Raw genomic sequence first — 18,104 nt, forward strand, 5'->3', positions numbered from 1 at the left:
TGTCACACACACACACAAAAAAGTAGAGGTCTTCCAAATTGTGCCACTCATTGGTATATTCTTTAGATTGTTTCATTATTTGACTTAAGCCCTGTTTACATTGGCCTAGGTTACACAGAATGTGAGGACAAGGGTGAGAATAGATTCAAGAGATATTTGGGGGTAGATATTTAATTATAGCAAAAACCCTAATCCTAACAAAAACCCTATTAGTCATCAGATGTTTGTATTAGTATCATGGAAGAGAAGTGATTTTCACAAGTTTGTGAGATAAACAACAAAACTTGCTCGAGATTTGTGAGTTAAGTATAGAGATTGTCTCAAAACACTATGTATCTCCCCTACCCCCATGTAGGTAAGCAAATAGTCTGTGTGATTAAAGTCAGAACTGAGCCTGGGACACAGGCAGTGGTGCTGAGGGTTGGACATGTTACTCGTAAAGAATGCTACGGATTGGGCAGGCTCTCTTTCCCATACATAAGGAGCCATCTTTAGCTTTTTAATAATTCTCTAATATTTCTACTTTATTTAGGCTATCGTTTGGGAGCAATGAGTTTAAAACCCTTCACCTATCCATTTCCAGAGACAAGGTTTCTTCATTCAGGATCCAATGTGTATAAGTTCAAAATCAGATATGGCAACAGCATCAGGTAAATTTAAAGCTTTGGGAGGTAGCCTTTGCAAAGAGGTTAGTGCATTTTCCACAGGCCATCCCTTCTCTGTCTTCACCCAGTCCAGGAGATTGGCTGAAGGAGCACCTAATAAGACTTTTTTCCCCAAGCTTTTTAAATTCCATATATGATTATTCATGTAAATTTCTAAATTAGTGATGGCATACCTTTGGGGCAGTGAGTTTCAAAAAATATATATATTTTTATATTTGAGCAAGAGAGGAGAAAGAAACAGGAAGGGAGAGAGATGAGAAGCATCAATTCATAGTTGCTTCACTTAAGTTTTTGTTGTTGTTGTTGTTTTACAAGTTTATTTGGACCAAACTGTTGACAATTGCCGGGAAGCAAAGTCTCAAGGGATTGAGAAAGTGCTCCCACTCTAGTTGTTTATTGATTGCTTCTCATATGTGCCATGACCAGGGGGCTCAAACCAAACCAGTGATCCCTTGCTGAAGATAGCAACCTTGGGCTTTAAGCCAGTGACCTTTGGGCTCAAGCCAGAAACCATGGAATCACATTGATGATCCTACACTCAAGCTGGCAACCCCATGCTCAAGCTGGTGAACATTTGCTCAAGCCAGATGAGCCCACACTCAAGCTGGCAACCTCAGGGTTTTGAATCTGGGACCTTAGTGTCTCAGGTCAACACTATCCACTGTGTCACCACCAGTCAGGTGCTTCATAGTATTATTATGAAAATAATAAGTTTGCACTTGGTGATACATTTAAAGGTCTTGAGGACAGACCCCTAGGGGTCATCAAACAACACTTGAATACAAGTGGCCTAATAAATTAGTAACTTTCACAGTGGGAATTTAAGATCTTGGCAAGTTACTGGAAAAGATAATTTGGTATACAGCCTTGTACCAATTCTTAGACTACATTCCCTAGGTGATCAGTTCCTCCCATGAGCATTGGGTCAGCACACAATTGTTTACTTAGTCATGTTTCTTTAGTTCAGTGGAAATGTCATTTTTGCTCCACGTTTACTGTGTCCAGAACTTTCCTTCTTAGCTTACTCATCTCTTTCTTGTTTATTTACCTTCTAGAGGGGAAGATAAAGACAATAAAGACGTCATCATTCAGGAGCTAGAGGTAGGGAAGATGCTGACAACTTCGGGGAAAAGTTATTCTTTAAGCTGAGAATGAGTCCATGTCCAGATTTTAATTATTTTTTTCCAACTAAGTCACAATCTCCACTTGATTACTTGGCTTCTCTCTGCCACATTTCCTCTGCAAAGAAATTTTACTGTTTTTCCAGGGAAATTAAAGCCTGTATCCTCTCTCAGTTTTCCTAGTTGAAGTGTCAGCACCTTTGAGGCCAAGAGTTATTTTATTTCTACCAGAGTTCCCATCCATGGGCAGCTCTCTCCTGTGGCAGCTGGCACAGCGAATGCTTCCGGAGGGCTGGAGGCGCTGCTGCCTTCCAGGGCTCTGGGAACCCTCATTATCCCAACCACTGCCTGCTACTTGACGCTCAGGAAATTCAACTGTAAATACACAGGCAGGGCTGCTGTGTCTTCATTTTAATTGAAAACATTTGCCATTGTTTTATTTTCACTTCATTTTCATTCCTTTTCTACCCAACTCCTCTAGCTTTATGTTTTCCCATGAAGAAGACAGAGCAGGTGGACATTTCTGTAAATCAGTAAAAGCACTCGATAAGGGGTTAGAGTTCTGAGGTCTGGCCCTAGATTCTAGTCTGGGCTGAGCCACTAATTAGCTGTGTGACCCTCAGCAAATCATTTATCTCTCTGGGTCTTGATTGGCTCATTGGTAAAATGAGAGTTTTAAGGTAGTTTATTCTCTTCTAACTTCACAACTCAGTGATTTATGACCATTGTAGTTTATGAAGACACATGCTGCCACATTTCAAAGACACAAATATAATTAAATACACAAACACAGAAATCTACGAAACAAAAAATTTGAGTCATAACCCTGAAGATACTTGTGGCTCTTTGGCTAAATATTGAAAGATACATGAGGTAGGATCTTGCAGGATCTCAGAGTCATCAATATAAATAACAATATAGGACCATGACAACTTTTTGCTTATTTTAATTTTAAATAGAGCAGAATTTATTTCACTTTGCTTCAGTTACTTTGGGCAGAGAAGAGCTCAAGGCAGCATAGTAAAGTGGAAAAAGCATAGATTTTAGAGCCAGTCAAACCTGGATTTGAATTCCAGTTCTGCCTTCACAGTATGACTTTGGGTAAATGACCTACCTACCTTCTTTGGGTCTGTTTCCTTACCTGTCAATGAGGTTGATAAATAATTCTTGTCTTCAGAAAAAAAAAAATTTCTGTCTTCGAGATTGTGGTGAGGATTAGAAATAGAGGTGTTCAACCTGACCAGGCAGTGGCGCAATGGATAGAGCATCGGACTGGGATGCGGAAGGACCCAGGTTCGAGACCCCGAGGTCGCCAGCTTGAGCACGGGCTCATCTGGTTTGAGCAAAGCTCACCAGCTTGGACCCAAGGTTGCTGGCTTGAGCAAAGGGTCACTCGGTCTACTGTAGCCCCACGGTCAAGGCACATATGAGAAAGCAATCAATGAACACCTAAGGTGTCACAACGAAAAACTGATGATTGATCTCATCCCTCTCCGTTCCTGTCTGTCTGTCCCTATCTATTCCTCTCTCTGACTCTCTCTCTGTCTCTGTAAAAAAGAAAGAAAGAAAGAAAGAAATAGAGGTGTTTAATGCCTGCCCCACAGCAGCTAAATAAATGATAGCTAGATAGCATTTATATACATTTATAATCATTTTAAAGTTTTTCTTTTCTTTCTTTCTTTTTTTTTAGTTAGGAGGGTGACAGACAGGGAACAGACAGAAAGGGAGAGAGATGAGAAGGAGCAACTCATAGTTGTGGCACATTAGTTTGATTGCTTTCTCATATGTGTCTTGACCAGGGGGCTCCAGCCAAGCCAGTGACCCCTTGTTCCAGCCAATGACCTTTGGGCTCAAGCCAGCGACCATGCAGTCATGTCTATGATTCCATGCTCAAGCCATCAACCCCGGGTTTCGAACCTGGGTCCTCAGTGTCCCAGGCCAATGCTCTATCCACTGCACCACTATCTGGTCAGGCTCATTTTAAAGTTTTCAAAGTGGTTTTTATATGTTCTCTTTCTCTTGCTCTCATTAGTTTTCTTTATTTTTCCATTAATTTGAGAGAGAGAGGGGAAAGAAGGTGGGGGGAGAGAAAGAGAGGCATCACCTCGTTGTTCCACTTAGTTTTTCCATTTGGTTGTGCACTCACTGGTTGCTTCTTGTATGTGTCCTGACTGGGGATCAAACCTTTGATACAACTTTGTTGTGGCCAGATGATGCTCAATCCACTGAGCAACCCAGCCAGGACCTACTTTCATTAGTTTTGAGGCAGATATTATTATCTTTCATTAATTGAGAAAACATTTATTGATAGGCAGTATGGCCTAACTGTTAAGAGTGTAAGCTCTGAAACCCCATTGCATGGGTTCATGTCTTGGTCCCACCATTACTAACTGTGTAACCTTGAATAAGTTATTTCACCTCTCTTTGTCTCAGATTCCTCATCTTTAAAATGGGGATAACAGAAGTGTCTATCTCAGGGGTCTGGAACCTATGGCTTGCGCTCTTTTGATGGCTGCATCTGGCTCGCAGACAAATCTTTAATAAAAATAAATTAATAATAATAATAATAATAATAGCCTGACCAGGCGGTGGCGCAGAAGATAGAGCATCGGACTGGATGCGGCGGACCCAGGTTTGAGACCTGAGGTCGCCAGCTTGAGCGTGGGCTCATCTGGTTTGAGCAAGGCTCACCTCAAGCAAGGGGTTACGCGGTCTGCTGAAGGCCCACGGTCAAGGCACATATGAGAGAGCAATCAATGAACAACTAAGATGTCGCAATGAAAAACTGATGATTGATGCTTCTCATCTCTCTTCGTTCCTGTCTGTCTGTCCCTATCTGTCTTTCTCTCTGTCACTGTAAAAAAAATAATAATAATAATAATAATAATAATGTTAAAAATATAAAGCATTCTCATGTATTACAATCCATTCATTTCCTACTGCTCATGTTCATGGTTGCGGGTGGCTGGAGCCAATCACAGCTGTCCTCCGGGACAACACCAAATTTTTATTGGATAATGCGTAACATACACGGGTCGTTGTATGGCTCTCATGGAATTACATTTTAAAATATGTGGCGTTTATGGCTCTCTCAGCCAAAAAGATTCCTGACCCCTGGTCTATCTCGTAGGGTTTTAATGGGTGTTAATTAATGTGTATCAAAACAATACTTGCCTTAGTGATTACTCAATAAATATTAGGTATTAAGATAATAAGCTAGACCGTGGATGGTGGCTCAGTGGATAGAGCGTTGGCCTAGCATATGGACTTCTTTCTGGGTTTGATTCCAGGTCAAGGCACACAGAAACGCGACCATCTGCTTCTCCACCCCTCCTCTGCCCTCTTCTCTCTCTCTCTCTCTCTCTCTCTCTCTCTCTCTTCTCCTGCAGGTATGGCTCGATTAGTTCAAGCGCATTGGCCCGGGCGCTGAGGATGGCTCCATGGAGCCCCTGCCTTAGGTGCTAAAAATAGCTTGGTTGTGTGCATGGCCCCAGATGGGCAGAGCATTGGCCACAGACTGGGGTTTGAAGGGTGGATCCTGGTTGGGACGCATGTGGGAGTGTGTCTTTCTATCTCCCCTCCTCTCATGTGAAAAAGAAGGGGGGAAAAAAGATTACAAGCTAGATACTAGGCTTAGTACAGAGAATATAGAGATAAACAAGACACAGTTTCTGACTTCCTTGAGCCCAAATGTGAGAAAAACGAGGCTTAGATGAAATGACAAAGCTAGGACTGAAATTCAGATCCCCCCCCCCCATAGAAATCTAGTAGTCTTGACTGACGAGAGGGTGGCGCGGTGGGTGGAGCGTTGGACTGGGATGCGGAGGACCCAGGTTGGGACCCCGAGGTCGCCAGCTTGAGCGCGGGCTTGTCTGGGTTGAGCGGGGAGCTCGCCAGGTTGGGCCCGGGGTCGCTGGCTCGAGCAGGGGGTTGCTCGGTCTGCTGAAGGCCTACGGTCGGGGCACATGTGGGAGAGCAATCAATGAACAACTAAGGTGTTGCAACGCGCGGCGAAGAACTGATGATTGATGCTTCTCATCTCTCTCCCTTCCTGTCTGTCTGTCCCTGTCTATCCCTCTCCCTGTCTCTCTCTCTCTGTCTCTGTAAAACAAAAAAAAAAGAAAGAAAAAGAAAGCTAGTAGTTTTTTTATAATACCAAATTGTTTAGTGTATACTAATAAGCATGAGTTAATTAGAGATTAATCAATTAATATATATGTATATATTTTTTTAACAGGGACAGAGAGAGAGTCAGAGAGAGGGATAGATAGGGACAGATAGACAGGAACGAAGAGAGATGAGAAGCATCAATCATCAGTTTTTTGTTTTTTGGTTTTTTTTAATCATCAGTTTTTCATTGTGACACCTTAGTTGTTCATTGATTGCTTTCTCATATGTGTCTTGACTGAGGACCTTCAGCAGACCGAAAAACCCCTTGCTCGAGCCAGGGGGTTCAAAAACCCCTTGGGTTCAAGCTGATGAGCTTTTTTTTTTTCTCAAGCCAGATGAGCCTGCGCTCAAGCTGGTGAACTCGGAGTCTCGAACCTGGGTCCTCCACATCCCAGTTCGATGCTCTATCTACTGCACCACTGCCTGGCCAGGCCAATTAATATTTTTAAAGAGTAGAAGAAAAGGTTTGATTTAAGCAAAGCTAAAATGACTATGTATCAGTAACTACCGGTATTATTCATTCATTCAATATAAATTTACTAGAGACCTCTGGCCTGTGGTGGCACAGTGGTTGGAGCATCAGTCTGGAACTCTGAGGTCGCTGGTTCGAAACTCTGGGTTTGCCTGGTCAAGGCACATTTACTAGAGACCTGTTATGCATCACCCACTATGGTGGACACCATAGAAGGAATAGTAAAGTCAGGTACATACTCTACCTCAAGGAGACTTCTCAGTAAGGAAAATAAAACATGCACATGGAACATAGTGAAGGCCCAAGGCTAATTACTGGGAAGTTGGAGACTAATAGTTCATTATCACTTGGAGAATCAGGGAAATTTTTCTGGAGATGGCTTTAAACTGTACCTTAAAGGTAGGCAGGATTTGGACATATGCTGATTGCTGGAAAGGGCCTTTCAGGCAGAGGGAATAGACTACACAAGAGCATGGAAGTAGAGATGCAGAAGGCACATTCAGGGAACAGCAAATAGTTCAGCTTCACTAGAATATGGGGTATGTGAAGAGCACTGACAAGTATAAGTGGGAAGATTGGCTGAGACTGGACAGGATTCAAGTCATTTCAAAATTTAAAAAAATTTTTTTTTTCAGGATTCTATTCGTGTGGTCTTGGGAAACTTGGACAATCTGCAGCCATTTGCTACAGAACACTTCATTGTATTTCCCTGTATCCTTTCATTTCTAGATGAGAATGAGCTACTCTAATGTAGATTCAGATGGAAGCAACAAATGCATAGACAGCTTGGAGAGTAGATCAGGGAAAGGAGAAAGAATCTTATTCCTAAAATAGTACTCAAGGGTTTGTACTGACTCCTTTCCCATTCCTTAGCACCACTTCCCAGATAAAAGCAAGTGGGAGAGAGTGTCCCACCTGAAATTCAGACATAGGGAAATCATCTTGGTCCCCTATCCATTTGTTTTGACTCTATATGTGGAGATGAAATGGTTTCATGAAAACCTGTCACCTGGTAAGTAGAATGATGGAAGTGTGGGTGGTGGAGAAGAAAAAGGAGAAGGTTGAACTGAAGTTCCACCTTTTGTTTCATAGTAGGGACCCCCTTTTAAGTGGCACATCATAAGAATATAGTGTGAATCAAACTCTGAATTTTTAGCTCGTAGATGATAATAGTTCTAAAATAGGGGAGGAAGAGGTTTTTGAAGACTGTGTTTCTAGGATAAGTGGTGCCAGATAGAAGAGAGAAGGGCATACACAGAGGTTTTGTGTAGGACCAGTTCTGAGAGTAAGTGGTAGCCAGAAATCCAGGGGAAGCAGTCTTGATCCATATGACATTTAAATTTCCTGTTGTAGGAAAACCAGTAAATGACAGTCCTCTTGGGTTGGTAAGTTGTCTTTTGTATATAAAGTGAAAATTGCTTTTATTGCTTCACATTGTCCAAAGAGTCCTGCTCTAGCCTCTTCCTCTTACTTTGTCCCTGTTAGTGCCAGGTCCAATCAGAATTGTATACATGAGATCACCTTTTCCCCCTTGGCTAGATTTCTAAGTCTGTCTCTAACTGAATGTCTACCTTTATTTGAAAAGTTGGCAAGACTATACTTTCAGGGATCATTTCTATAGTTTGTTGAAAAGCTGGCAAGATTGCCTTTGGCTACTTAAAGATGGGAATTCACTGTGCCCTCATGAACAGTGAGCAATTCTGGAAAAGGAGGAGTCACAGGTGTCTGGTTCCCCTCTGAAGGTCCTAGCTGAGAGGAAAGCAGGAGCCGTGAAGAAGAAACGAAACCACGTGGAAATATCCCCCTCTCCCAGCAGGCCAGGGCTGGGCAGGTCAGTGGTGGTGGGAGAGAGTCAAAATCCTGTGTCCTCTTTCGGCTTGGTCAGCTGTGGCTGCTGGTTGATCTTGTGGACAAGTCATTTTCTCCCTCAGGGCTTCCTTGGTACCTGTGTACTCAAGTGGGTGGACTGAAGGAAGGGATTTGCAATGTAATTTGAGCATGGTCCCTTCCTCAGCAAAGTAGGGTTCTTGTGTTCATTAAGTGGAAGGCTGCCTGCCCTGGCTGGATAGCTTGGTTGGTTAGAGCATCATCGTCCTGAACCTCAGAGGCACATACAGGAGCAGATCAATTTTTCTGTCCATCTCTCTCTCTCCCTTTCTCTCTCTCTCTCAAATCAATACAATAAACATTTTAAAAAAAAAATAAGAAGGCGCCTGACCAGGTGGTGGTGCAGTGGATAGAGTGTCGAACTGGGACATGGAAGACTGGGACAGGTTCAAAACCCCAAGGTCACCGGCTTGGGCGTAGGCTCATCTGATTTGAGCAAGGCTCACCAGCTTGGGCCCAAGATCGCTGGCTTGAGCAAGGGGTCATTTGGTCTGCTGTAGCCCCCTGGTCAAGGCACATATAAGAAAGCAATCAATGAACAACTAAGGTGCCACAACAAAGAATTGATGCTTCTTATCTCTCTCCCTTTCTGTCTGTCTGTCCCTATTTGTCCCTCCCTCTCTCTATCTCTGTCACAAAAACAAAACAAAAAAAAAATAGGAAGGCTGAATCAACCAAGGAATACATAAATAAGTGGAACAACAAGTTAATGTGTTTCTCTCTCTCACCCTTCTTTCTAAATAAATAAATAAATAAAAATAGGCCCCTGGCCAGATAGCTTGGTTGCTTAGAGCGTCACTCCAAAGCACAGAGGTTGCCTGACCTGTGGTGGCACAGTGGGATAAAGCGTCGACCTGGAACACTGAGGTTGCCGGTTCGAAACCTTGAGCTTGCCTGGTCAAGGCATATATGGGAGTTGATGCTTCCTGCTCCTCCCCCTTCTCTCTCTCTCTCTCTCTCTCCCCTCTCTCTAAAAAATCAATAAATAAAAATAAAAAATATTCAAAGCACAGAGGTTGCTGGTTCAATCTCCAGGACACATACAGGAATAGACCAATGTTCTTGTCTGTCTGTCTGTCTGTCTGTCTGTCTCTCTCTCTCTCTCTCAAATCAATTAAAAAAATAGGAAGGCTGATAAGAAATGCATTCAGATTTATACAGTTGCATCCAACACATATTCAATGAATAATTACTATCATCATACTACCAGAAAACACGTTAAGGTACAAAATTTAAGAAGTCCTAGGATACTATACGAGAACTATACTATAGGGAAACCATCAAGAGAGTAAGAACAAATAAAATATAATTCTGTTTTACCTAGTGAGCAGTAAGCTTTTAGAACTCTACCTTAAAAGACAGTCCAGGGTCCTGGCCGGGTAGTTCAGTGATAAAGCGTTATCCTGGTGCACCCAGGTCATGGCTTTGTCCAGGTTGGGGCACATAGGGGCAGCAACCAATGAGTGCCAGGTAAACGGAACAACTAAGTGAAACAGTGAGTTTTTGCCTGTCTCTCTCTCTCTCTTTATCCCTGTCCCTTGCTCTCTCTTTCTCAAGTCAATGGGGGGAAAAAGATAGGCCAGGCTCTCTTTCTCCCAAGGAGCACACCTTTTCCTCCCCCCAGGTGAGTTTCTCTCTCCTAAGCTCCCCTTCTTTTGCTTCTAAAACTTGTTACCTAAAGCCCGTTTCTTCTACCTCTGTGATTTTCTAAGTAAACTTTCTCCTATTAACAAAACCAGATAGCCCAGTCTAAAATATAGATGTCCCAGTTCGAAACCCTGGGCTTGCCCAGTCAAGGTATATATGGGAGTTGATGCTTCCTGCTCCTCCCCCCTCTCTCCTCCCTTCTCTAAAATGAATAAATAAAATCTTTTTTTCTTTTTTTTTATTTATTGATCTTTAGAGAGACAGGAGACAGAGAGAGAGAGAGAGAGAGAGAGAAGGGGGAGGAGCAGGAAGCGTCAACTCCCATATGTGCCTTGACCAGGCAAGCCCAGGGTTTCGAACCGGCAACCTCAGCGTTTCCAGGTTGACGCTTTATCCACTGCGCCACCCCAGGTCAGACGAATAAATAAAATCTTAAAAAAAAAAAAAAAAGTATTAGCCCTGGCCAGTTGGCTCAGTGGTAGAGCGTTGGCCTGGCGTGCAGAAGTCCCAGGTTCGATTCTCGGCCAGGGCACACAGGAGAAGCGCCCATCTGCTTCTCCACCCCTCCCCCTCTCCTTCCTCTCTGTCTCTCTCTTCCCCTCCTGCAGCCAGGCTTCCATTGGAGCAGGGTTGGCCCCGGGCGCTGAGGATGGCTCTGTGGCCTCTGCCTCAGGCACTGGAATGGCTCTGGTTGCAGCAGAGTGAAGCCCCAGGTGGGCAGAGCATTGCCCCCTGGTGGGCATGCCGGGTGGATCCCAGTTGGGCGCATGCGGGAGTCTGTCTGACTGCCTCCCTGTTTCCAACTTCAGAAAAGTACAAAAAATAAAAATTAAAAAATAAATAAATAAATAAAATATAGATGTCTGCACGAGGGTATGTATCAGTTATTGGATGAGGTGCTGCAATAAGAGGTGGAATGTTGAGCACACCCCTAACATGCTGAAGCTGCTGTGTTGGAGGCTGCTATTTTCTTTTGATTCTCTGTCAGGGACAGAAGAGTCAGGAAGACAACTTAGTTCTTATCAGCACCCCAGAGGGCTGCTGGAATAATCCAAAGTGTGGTTAGCTCCCCGGACCACAGCGCTTTCCACCCAGGTTCACAGAGAGTAGCTGCTTTTCTCCTGGATGGTGTGGGCCCCGAGACATATAGGAGCAGTGAGGGTAGACCAGGAGGGAGCTGACTTCTCCACCATCCTAATGCACGTGGCGGTCAAGAGTCAGGAAACTGTGTTCCTGGCCAGGAGGGATGCGAGCGTACTCGGAGGTGTGACGCTGTGCTCAGTTCCATTTGACTGAATGTTCTGTGGGGATGAAGCTTCACATCTTCCCTTTCTTTGGATTTTGATGCACAATTGAGTACTTTAAAATCTGATACCTGCTGTCAATCTATTTTTATTTTCTCAACCACTAGATCCCAAAATGTCTCTAATTGGGATTCTACTGTGATTAAAGCAGCACCCAAAGAGAGTTTGGCCCACAGTTTATTCTGCAGGCCAGGAGTGGTACAAAAATAGCCAACCTGCTGAAATATTCATTGGAGCCACGTTGGCTTGGATGTGGTAATGTTGCTGCAGCCAGTAACTTTTCCTGGGCTTTTCCCCCCACCTCAGGGCCAACATGAGGACTTCTGGCCAAGGCCCCAGCGAAAAGAAGCTCCTTCTGGAAACCAGGAGGGTAAGCACTGATCCTGCTCTGTTACAAGCAAGGTAGCATTCCTGTTACCAGCACATCTTGGTCCATAGTACAGACTGAATTGACCAAACTCATTCTCAGGTTTCACTGTCTGCGGAACAACATTCAACTACTCCGTTCTTGCCTCAGCCTGTCCCAAAAGTGGCTGCATAACACTATACACATCGATGAATCCTTTTGTTAGGAGTCCTTTTCTCAGCTTAAAAAGCTGCTTCTTGTACTCCACAGGAGAAATAAAATAACTCTGATGAGATGAGGTAGAATCCAGTATAGACTTTTCTCCTTAGAAACCTTTTTGCCTTCATCTACATTGGGTCAGAGTCTAAGAACATCTAGTTTTTACAAATGAGCCGGCATGTTCAAGTGCAGGACACTGATAACAGAAACCTTATTTAGAGCAGTGGTGGGCTGGCCCCAGTTGTACATCAGTTCAGCTGTGAGGTCTGTTCCCCACTTATTCATATAGCTGCTACTCCTTCATTTCAGAGCTGCTTTTCCATAGGAATCTCTAGTCTTTTTCTTTTCCTTCTCTCTCGAAATAGCTGTTATTTATGCCTTTTTCTTACTTATATGTCTTCAAAGTAGCTCTGACCTTAAATATCCCAACACTTGTAACTCACCTCCCTCACCTTCCCAGGACCCATTACATGATCATTTATCAGGCAAACATTTACATATGCATGCATTCAACAACATTTTACTGAGTCAACTATGTGCCAAGTACTAGGGATATCATACTTTCCCTTTAAAATGCCAACAGTAGGCCCTGGCCGGTTGGCTCAGTGGTAGAGTGTCAGCCTGGCGTGCAGGAGTCCCGGGTTCGATTCCCAGCCAGGGCACACAGGAGAAGTGCCCATCTGCTTCTCCACCCCTCCCCCTCTCCTTCCTCTCTGTCTCTCTTTTCCCCTCCCGCAGCCAAGGCTCCATTGGAGCAAAAGATGGCCCGGGCGCTGGGGATGGCTCCTTGGCCTCTGCCCCAGGCGCTAGATTGGCTCTGGTCGCGACAGAGCGACGCCCCGGATGGGCAGAGCATCGCCCCCTGGTGGGCGTGCCGGGTGGATCCCGGTCGGGTGCATGCGGGATTCTGTCTGACTGCCTCCCTGTTTCCAACTTTAGAAAAATACAAAAAAAAAAAAGCCAACAGTGTAAATCCAGGCAGACAATTACTGATAGATGTGCTATGTGCAGGAATAAAGGACACATAGGGTACAAAGGGCCACAAAGGAGAACCTCACCAGACGAGGTGGACGGACATGAGGGAGGGTTCCTATAGTAGCTCAAAGAATTAAGGCCAAGAGGAGCGAGGACAGAGTTTTTGGTGACCGCAAGCCAGTGCCCCTAGACCTTGGGGTACAGTGCTGAGAAATGTCCCTGGAGAGGGCAGCACAGGCTAGATCATAAAAGGCCTATGGCTACCTTCAAGACTGCAGGAATTCCCTAAAACATTTTTAGGGAAATGAAATAATTTCATTTTAAGGAAATTATTTTTATTTTTAAATGATTACTTTGTCTCCTGTTTACAGGGCATCATGTTAGATGCAGGGTGCTCCCAAACATGTAAAATTTGGTTTCTTTCTAAGAGCTTATCATTTAGTTGGAGGAAGAGTGGACCCTTTGGGCTCAGACTTCTGCATGTGTGGGCAGGTGTGGGCTACAGGGCCTCCTTGTGCCATGGCCAACTGACCCACAGAGTGATTTTCAGCAGATGGTTACCCTCTCATCCTTTAGAGAGGGAAGAAGAACTGAAAAAGTACAACGGGAGTACACGAAGCTCTGGAGAACAAAGACGCTTTCTACAGCTGAGATATTACTATTAAAGGAACACCCCTGCGCTCTCTTCCCTTCGTACCTTCCTATTCTTAGTTTGACAAATCATCTCCCTCAAGAACAGTACCCACAGTTTCTTATTCAACATAATTACCTTTTCTTTTCTTTTTTTTCCATAATTACCTTTTCAACCTGATGCTGAGTTTAGAAAACACTCAGGGAAAAAAAAGGAACATGTTTATTGATTTTGACTCAAAGCCCAAAGACAGTCTCCGTTGTAGACCCTGTTCCCAGAGAGAGGATTTCTCCTAAATGAAGATGATCACAGTGACTCTCAGTATAAGTCACTTGAGCTGGAAAAATTGAATTTGCTCCTCTGGTCCAATGCTTAAGATTTTCTCTCTGCTTTGTGGGAAGTTAGGGTGTAGGAACACAGTGTGGATTATGCACGTCTGAACACATCAGGAGCCTATGTGGGGAAAGCTTAGAGGGATAGAGCACATACCTGAATAAGGTCTCTGTTCCATAAAAGTTGTTTGGGGGACAATGAGCAGGAAGGGCAGACCCACTCCCTTTGCCAACCCCACTCCCAGACCTGGAGAGCCGGACATTTGAAGGGTACAAAAGGGGGAGAGCGGACGAGTGGTCCAGAAGTGAGACATATTGCCATGTGCATAGCTTTTTTTTTTTTCCCCTACCTCTGCTTAAAAATCTTGTGTTCCATTTTTAGGGTATTGTGTTCTCTTGCTATCTGTTTTGTTTCAGGGTATCATTTTTTTTTTTTTTTTTGCCTTGACATTTGCCTAAGAACACTTCTTTCAAGATTTCAGAACAGAAAAGCTAAATTATCTTATGAGGGGAACCTTCCCTGGTTCAGAAGTAGGCTCTACCTCCATCTACCACTACCAGCCTTATTAGATGCTTTTAGTAGGGCCAATACAGCAGGATTTACACCCCAAACCATAGTTTCATGAAATTTGTAAGAATTATTCCCTCAAGCTAGAAATCAGACTGGGCCCTCTGAATTCCATATCTACGCTGTCTAGAAGAGGCAAGAGATGGTCTTCTTCCTTCCCAAGTTTCCCTTCACTTTTATAAGAGTATGACTTAAGTGACTGTCTGAGTGGTCTAGAATTTGACAGTTTGTGGAACAGCTCATATCAGAAATATCAGCTTATACTCAGGATGGGGGCTATATCCTAACTTCCCTAGGGGTTCACCATGCTTCTGCCTCCCAGACCAACCTTGATGGTCTGCAGCCCCTTGCTATAGAATTCTTCACCAACAAAAGAAAAAAAAAAAGAAAGAATTTTTCACCAGCAAAAGGGCTCTAGGAACTCCCCAGCACTGCTGGATAGTCAGGTCCTTGGGTTCTGCCCAGATGAGGGGAGTGGTCAGTTGGCAGAGATTCCCCCCCAAATCTATAAACCATGTTACCCATCAGGGTGTCTACTGGAGGTGTGGGCTTGGAACCAGGGCGCAGGGTGTCCCTTCAGAGTACAAAGGAAGCTCTATAAACGGAGAGCACAGAGAAATCTTGAGATTGCCTTGTAACGTTGCTTAAGCTGTGGTCATTTTTCCTCTGCCCCAGCTCTAGCCTGCTGATCATATTCACTCACTAATAGCACTGTGCCTTTGTACATCATGTCCCTGTCTGGAATGCCCTGCTCTCTCTGACCTTCTCCTCACCCCCATTTTGACAAAATCCCACTAATCCATCAAGGCTCCATTCAAATAGCACTTCCCCTGTGAAGTCTTCCTTGACTAACCGCCACCCCCTCTATTCATGTCCTCATCAACCACAGCACTCTAGATTCATGGGTAGCCGTGCCACACTGTCTTGTCATACTTAGTCTATATGCCAGTTTTACCACATAGATTATACATTTCTCTACAGTAAACTTAAGATCTTCCTGATTTCTGAAACCTCAGTACTCTGTCCTTATTAATAGTTGGCACTCAGTAATATGGAATGATAAATTAAACACAGCTTGGTTTGTTCTTGGCTCTTAAATCTTGTGATTTTAGAAGGACATTGCTGAGGAAGCTGAAATGGGAAAGGGACAGTCATCTAGAAAGAAATATAGAACCTGCCTGGGCAGTCAGAAGCTAGGCCCCAGCACTGATGTGAAATCAGTTTACCAGCAAATAGCATTCAGACCCACAAGCTGTACAGGAGTAAAGTTGAAACCTTTACTTGGTCTTCTTTTTATCAGAACAGGGAAACAAAAACCCAGCAAGAATGTCAAGAGACCCCAGCCTTTGATGTCACTGTTGTCCAGGAACAGGGTATGTCTGGGAAATTAATTTATTCTCCTTTAATAATCTTCCTGTCCCTTCAGTTTTCTGATGAGCTGAATGTGGGCATGCTCAGTGTGTGATGTGCCTTTCTCCCATGGAGGTGCCTGTTGGCCACCCTCCAGTCTGGGGGCCTGCCTTGAATAAGAGAGGCCACCCCTCACCCAGCTCCCAGGAGGAGTGAAGGAGGCAAGGCATGTCCTTCCTGTGCTTTTTGATAGTGAAACTGATCCTCCCAGGGTTTCAAAACCCTTCCATGTGCAGTGGTAAGTTTTACAGAAGAGTTGAAAGGGATGTGTTTCACTTTTCTGTCTTATTGGAGAATGACCTCTGAAAAGCTGTCTCTTCTCTTCCCTTTGGGACATTAGCATTAATATTGAAGTTGCAGTGGATCCTCAGCAGGGCTGGGGATGTATGTCCGAGTGTTGCCCTTCCAAGTTGCTGATCTTGTATCCAGCATGGAGATTCAGTGTGGATTGTAGTTACCACAGACCAGGGATGTAAGCAAGTGAGCTCTCCCACATTCCATTTGAAGACACCAGCCAAAGTGTGTAGCTGGGACTTGAATGGTGTAAAAATCTCAGGGGCCTGACTTTGAAAATACTCCAAGGTCAGCATAGCATCGTATTGAGCTGAGATGAAATTGGGAAAGTCAGAACAAACAATTCACCTTGCTTCAAAATATCCTGGTGTGAGGCTGCCCTTGGCTCATGCTGGGAGTGTCCTGCCTTCTGCTCTAGAAAGTAGCCTGCGGACTCTCCCTGCTGAGTGTTTTCCTTGCAGATTCCAGATGGGAGGACAGCCTAGCAGGGGAGAGTATCCCACCATTGCAGCAAAGCAACCCACCTCCTCCTAAAGGACCCACAAATATGGGAACCAGTGGCTTTTTGGGGTTTTTAAGGTAAGACGGACTTCTCTCCTGCCATCAACCTGAGACCCAGAGTGAAGTAGCTCCAGAGACTGCCTCACTGTCTCTTAAGGAAATCAGAATAGAAAAGAAAGCGGGGTTCCTGCGTAATCCCTCCAGGGGTCGGCAAACTCATTAGTCAACAAGCCAAATATCAACAGTACGATTGACATTTCTTTTGAGAGCCAAATTTTTTAAACTTAAACTATGTAGGTAGGTACATTCCTTAGCGAGGTAGTGCCCGCACGTGGTATTTTGTGGAAGAGCCACATTCAAGGGGCCAAAGAACTGCATGTGGCTCACGAGCCGCGGTTTGCCGACCAGGGCCAGGCGAGATGATGGAAATGAGATTGAGCACAAGGGCCCTAACTGTGAATTTAACAGAAACTGCATCTTGTTCATTTTTACATGACCCACCCACCCAATATGTTCAACATTGAGTCTGGTTCCATAAATACTGTTTGGATGGAGGAGACTATTCTCATCATACTTGGCTCATTTAAATGATTTGGTTACCAAAATCCTTCCATTCTCCCCTCTGAATCTAGGCTGCCTTCAGCGTCATTTTTGCAGAGGACAGTTAGCAAATCCCTTTATCTGTCTAGAGTTCAGCCATCCCATTGCAATTATTTCCTCCGTCTGAGTATAATCTAATTTGGGTACCTTTTCAAATGCTGTTCCAGAGAGCAAAAATGCCCTAGCTAACGGAGCCCTAATGCAACCTGGGAGAAGAGGAGGGGACCTGTAGGGTCTCAATCTCTTCTTTCTTTCTTGTAGCTCTCGCTTCCCATTTCGGTATTTCTTCAGGAAGAGCAGCCATTGAGCCGCCCAAATGCTGCAGTGGGAAGAGTGGTTCCTCGCAGTGACTCCTCCCCGTCCTCCGCTTAAAACGTCCCCGTTGTGGGGAATGGGGGCCCCTAACTCCCTGCGTCCTCTTGTCGGTTTGTCCTATCCTTTCTACTAAAATGTTTGGTTTTGTTTTCAATTGAAAATATCAAGAAAAGAATAGATCATCCTAAAATGCTCTAGTCTTGAGAATTGTATTGCTCTGAGGGTCAGTTTAGGTCTTTCATCTCTAGCACTTAGGATCCTAATGACAATAAATTATTTATGAATAGGTATTGACTAAGTTCAATGAAGTAGTGTGAGAGAGAGCAAGCTCTTCCCTCAAGATGCAGGGAAGCAGTGCCTGAAACTCCCCCCGGTCTACCTGGTTATTATTGACAGGATACTTTGGGTGGCTGGGGTCTGTACCTCATCTCAGACTTGAAAGTCCCCTGCAGGGGGTTAGGAAGTGGGGTCTTCCAAGACTCACTGTTCTGAGCCCTGCCAAACCTCAGGAATTATCTCTCCTCAGTTCACCCAGTTTGGCCCCTAAGTGCAGCCTCTCAGTAGATAAATGCTTCCCACCCATCTGTCCCTCTGGCTTTTGACAACAATGCAGGTAAGTTTATCTAATTACCTGGAAGTCAGTTCAG

At 44.3% G+C, this 18,104-nt stretch overlaps 1 protein-coding gene across 1 annotated transcript; it reads left to right on the plus strand.

Moving 5' to 3' along the window:
- Positions 1-549: 549 nt before the first annotated feature.
- MAJIN (membrane anchored junction protein) lies at positions 550-16,614 on the plus strand. The gene is made up of 8 exons (XM_066360361.1): positions 550-650; positions 1,721-1,766; positions 7,064-7,139; positions 7,315-7,440; positions 7,782-7,813; positions 8,171-8,259; positions 15,638-15,710; positions 16,503-16,614. Exons 1-8 carry the CDS (start codon positions 550-552, stop codon positions 16,524-16,526), a joined length of 567 nt encoding a protein of 188 aa, XP_066216458.1. The 3' UTR covers positions 16,527-16,614.
- The last annotated feature ends 1,490 nt before the right edge of the window (positions 16,615-18,104 follow it).

This window comes from Saccopteryx leptura, chromosome 1, assembly GCF_036850995.1.
Source record: "Saccopteryx leptura isolate mSacLep1 chromosome 1, mSacLep1_pri_phased_curated, whole genome shotgun sequence".
NCBI lineage: Eukaryota > Metazoa > Chordata > Mammalia > Chiroptera > Emballonuridae > Saccopteryx > Saccopteryx leptura.

Bases quoted from the DNA above. Each gene is read 5' to 3' on its own strand.
- MAJIN (XM_066360361.1), top strand. From the start codon at position 550: ATGAGTTTAAAACCCTTCACCTATCCATTTCCAGAGACAAGGTTTCTT. The intron at 7,814-8,170 runs GTAAGTTGTCTT...TCCCCTCTGAAG, and splicing joins ATGACAGTCCTCTTGGGTTG to GTCCTAGCTGAGAGGAAAGC. The intron at 8,260-15,637 runs GTCAGTGGTGGT...TCTTTTTATCAG, and splicing joins AGCAGGCCAGGGCTGGGCAG to AACAGGGAAACAAAAACCCA.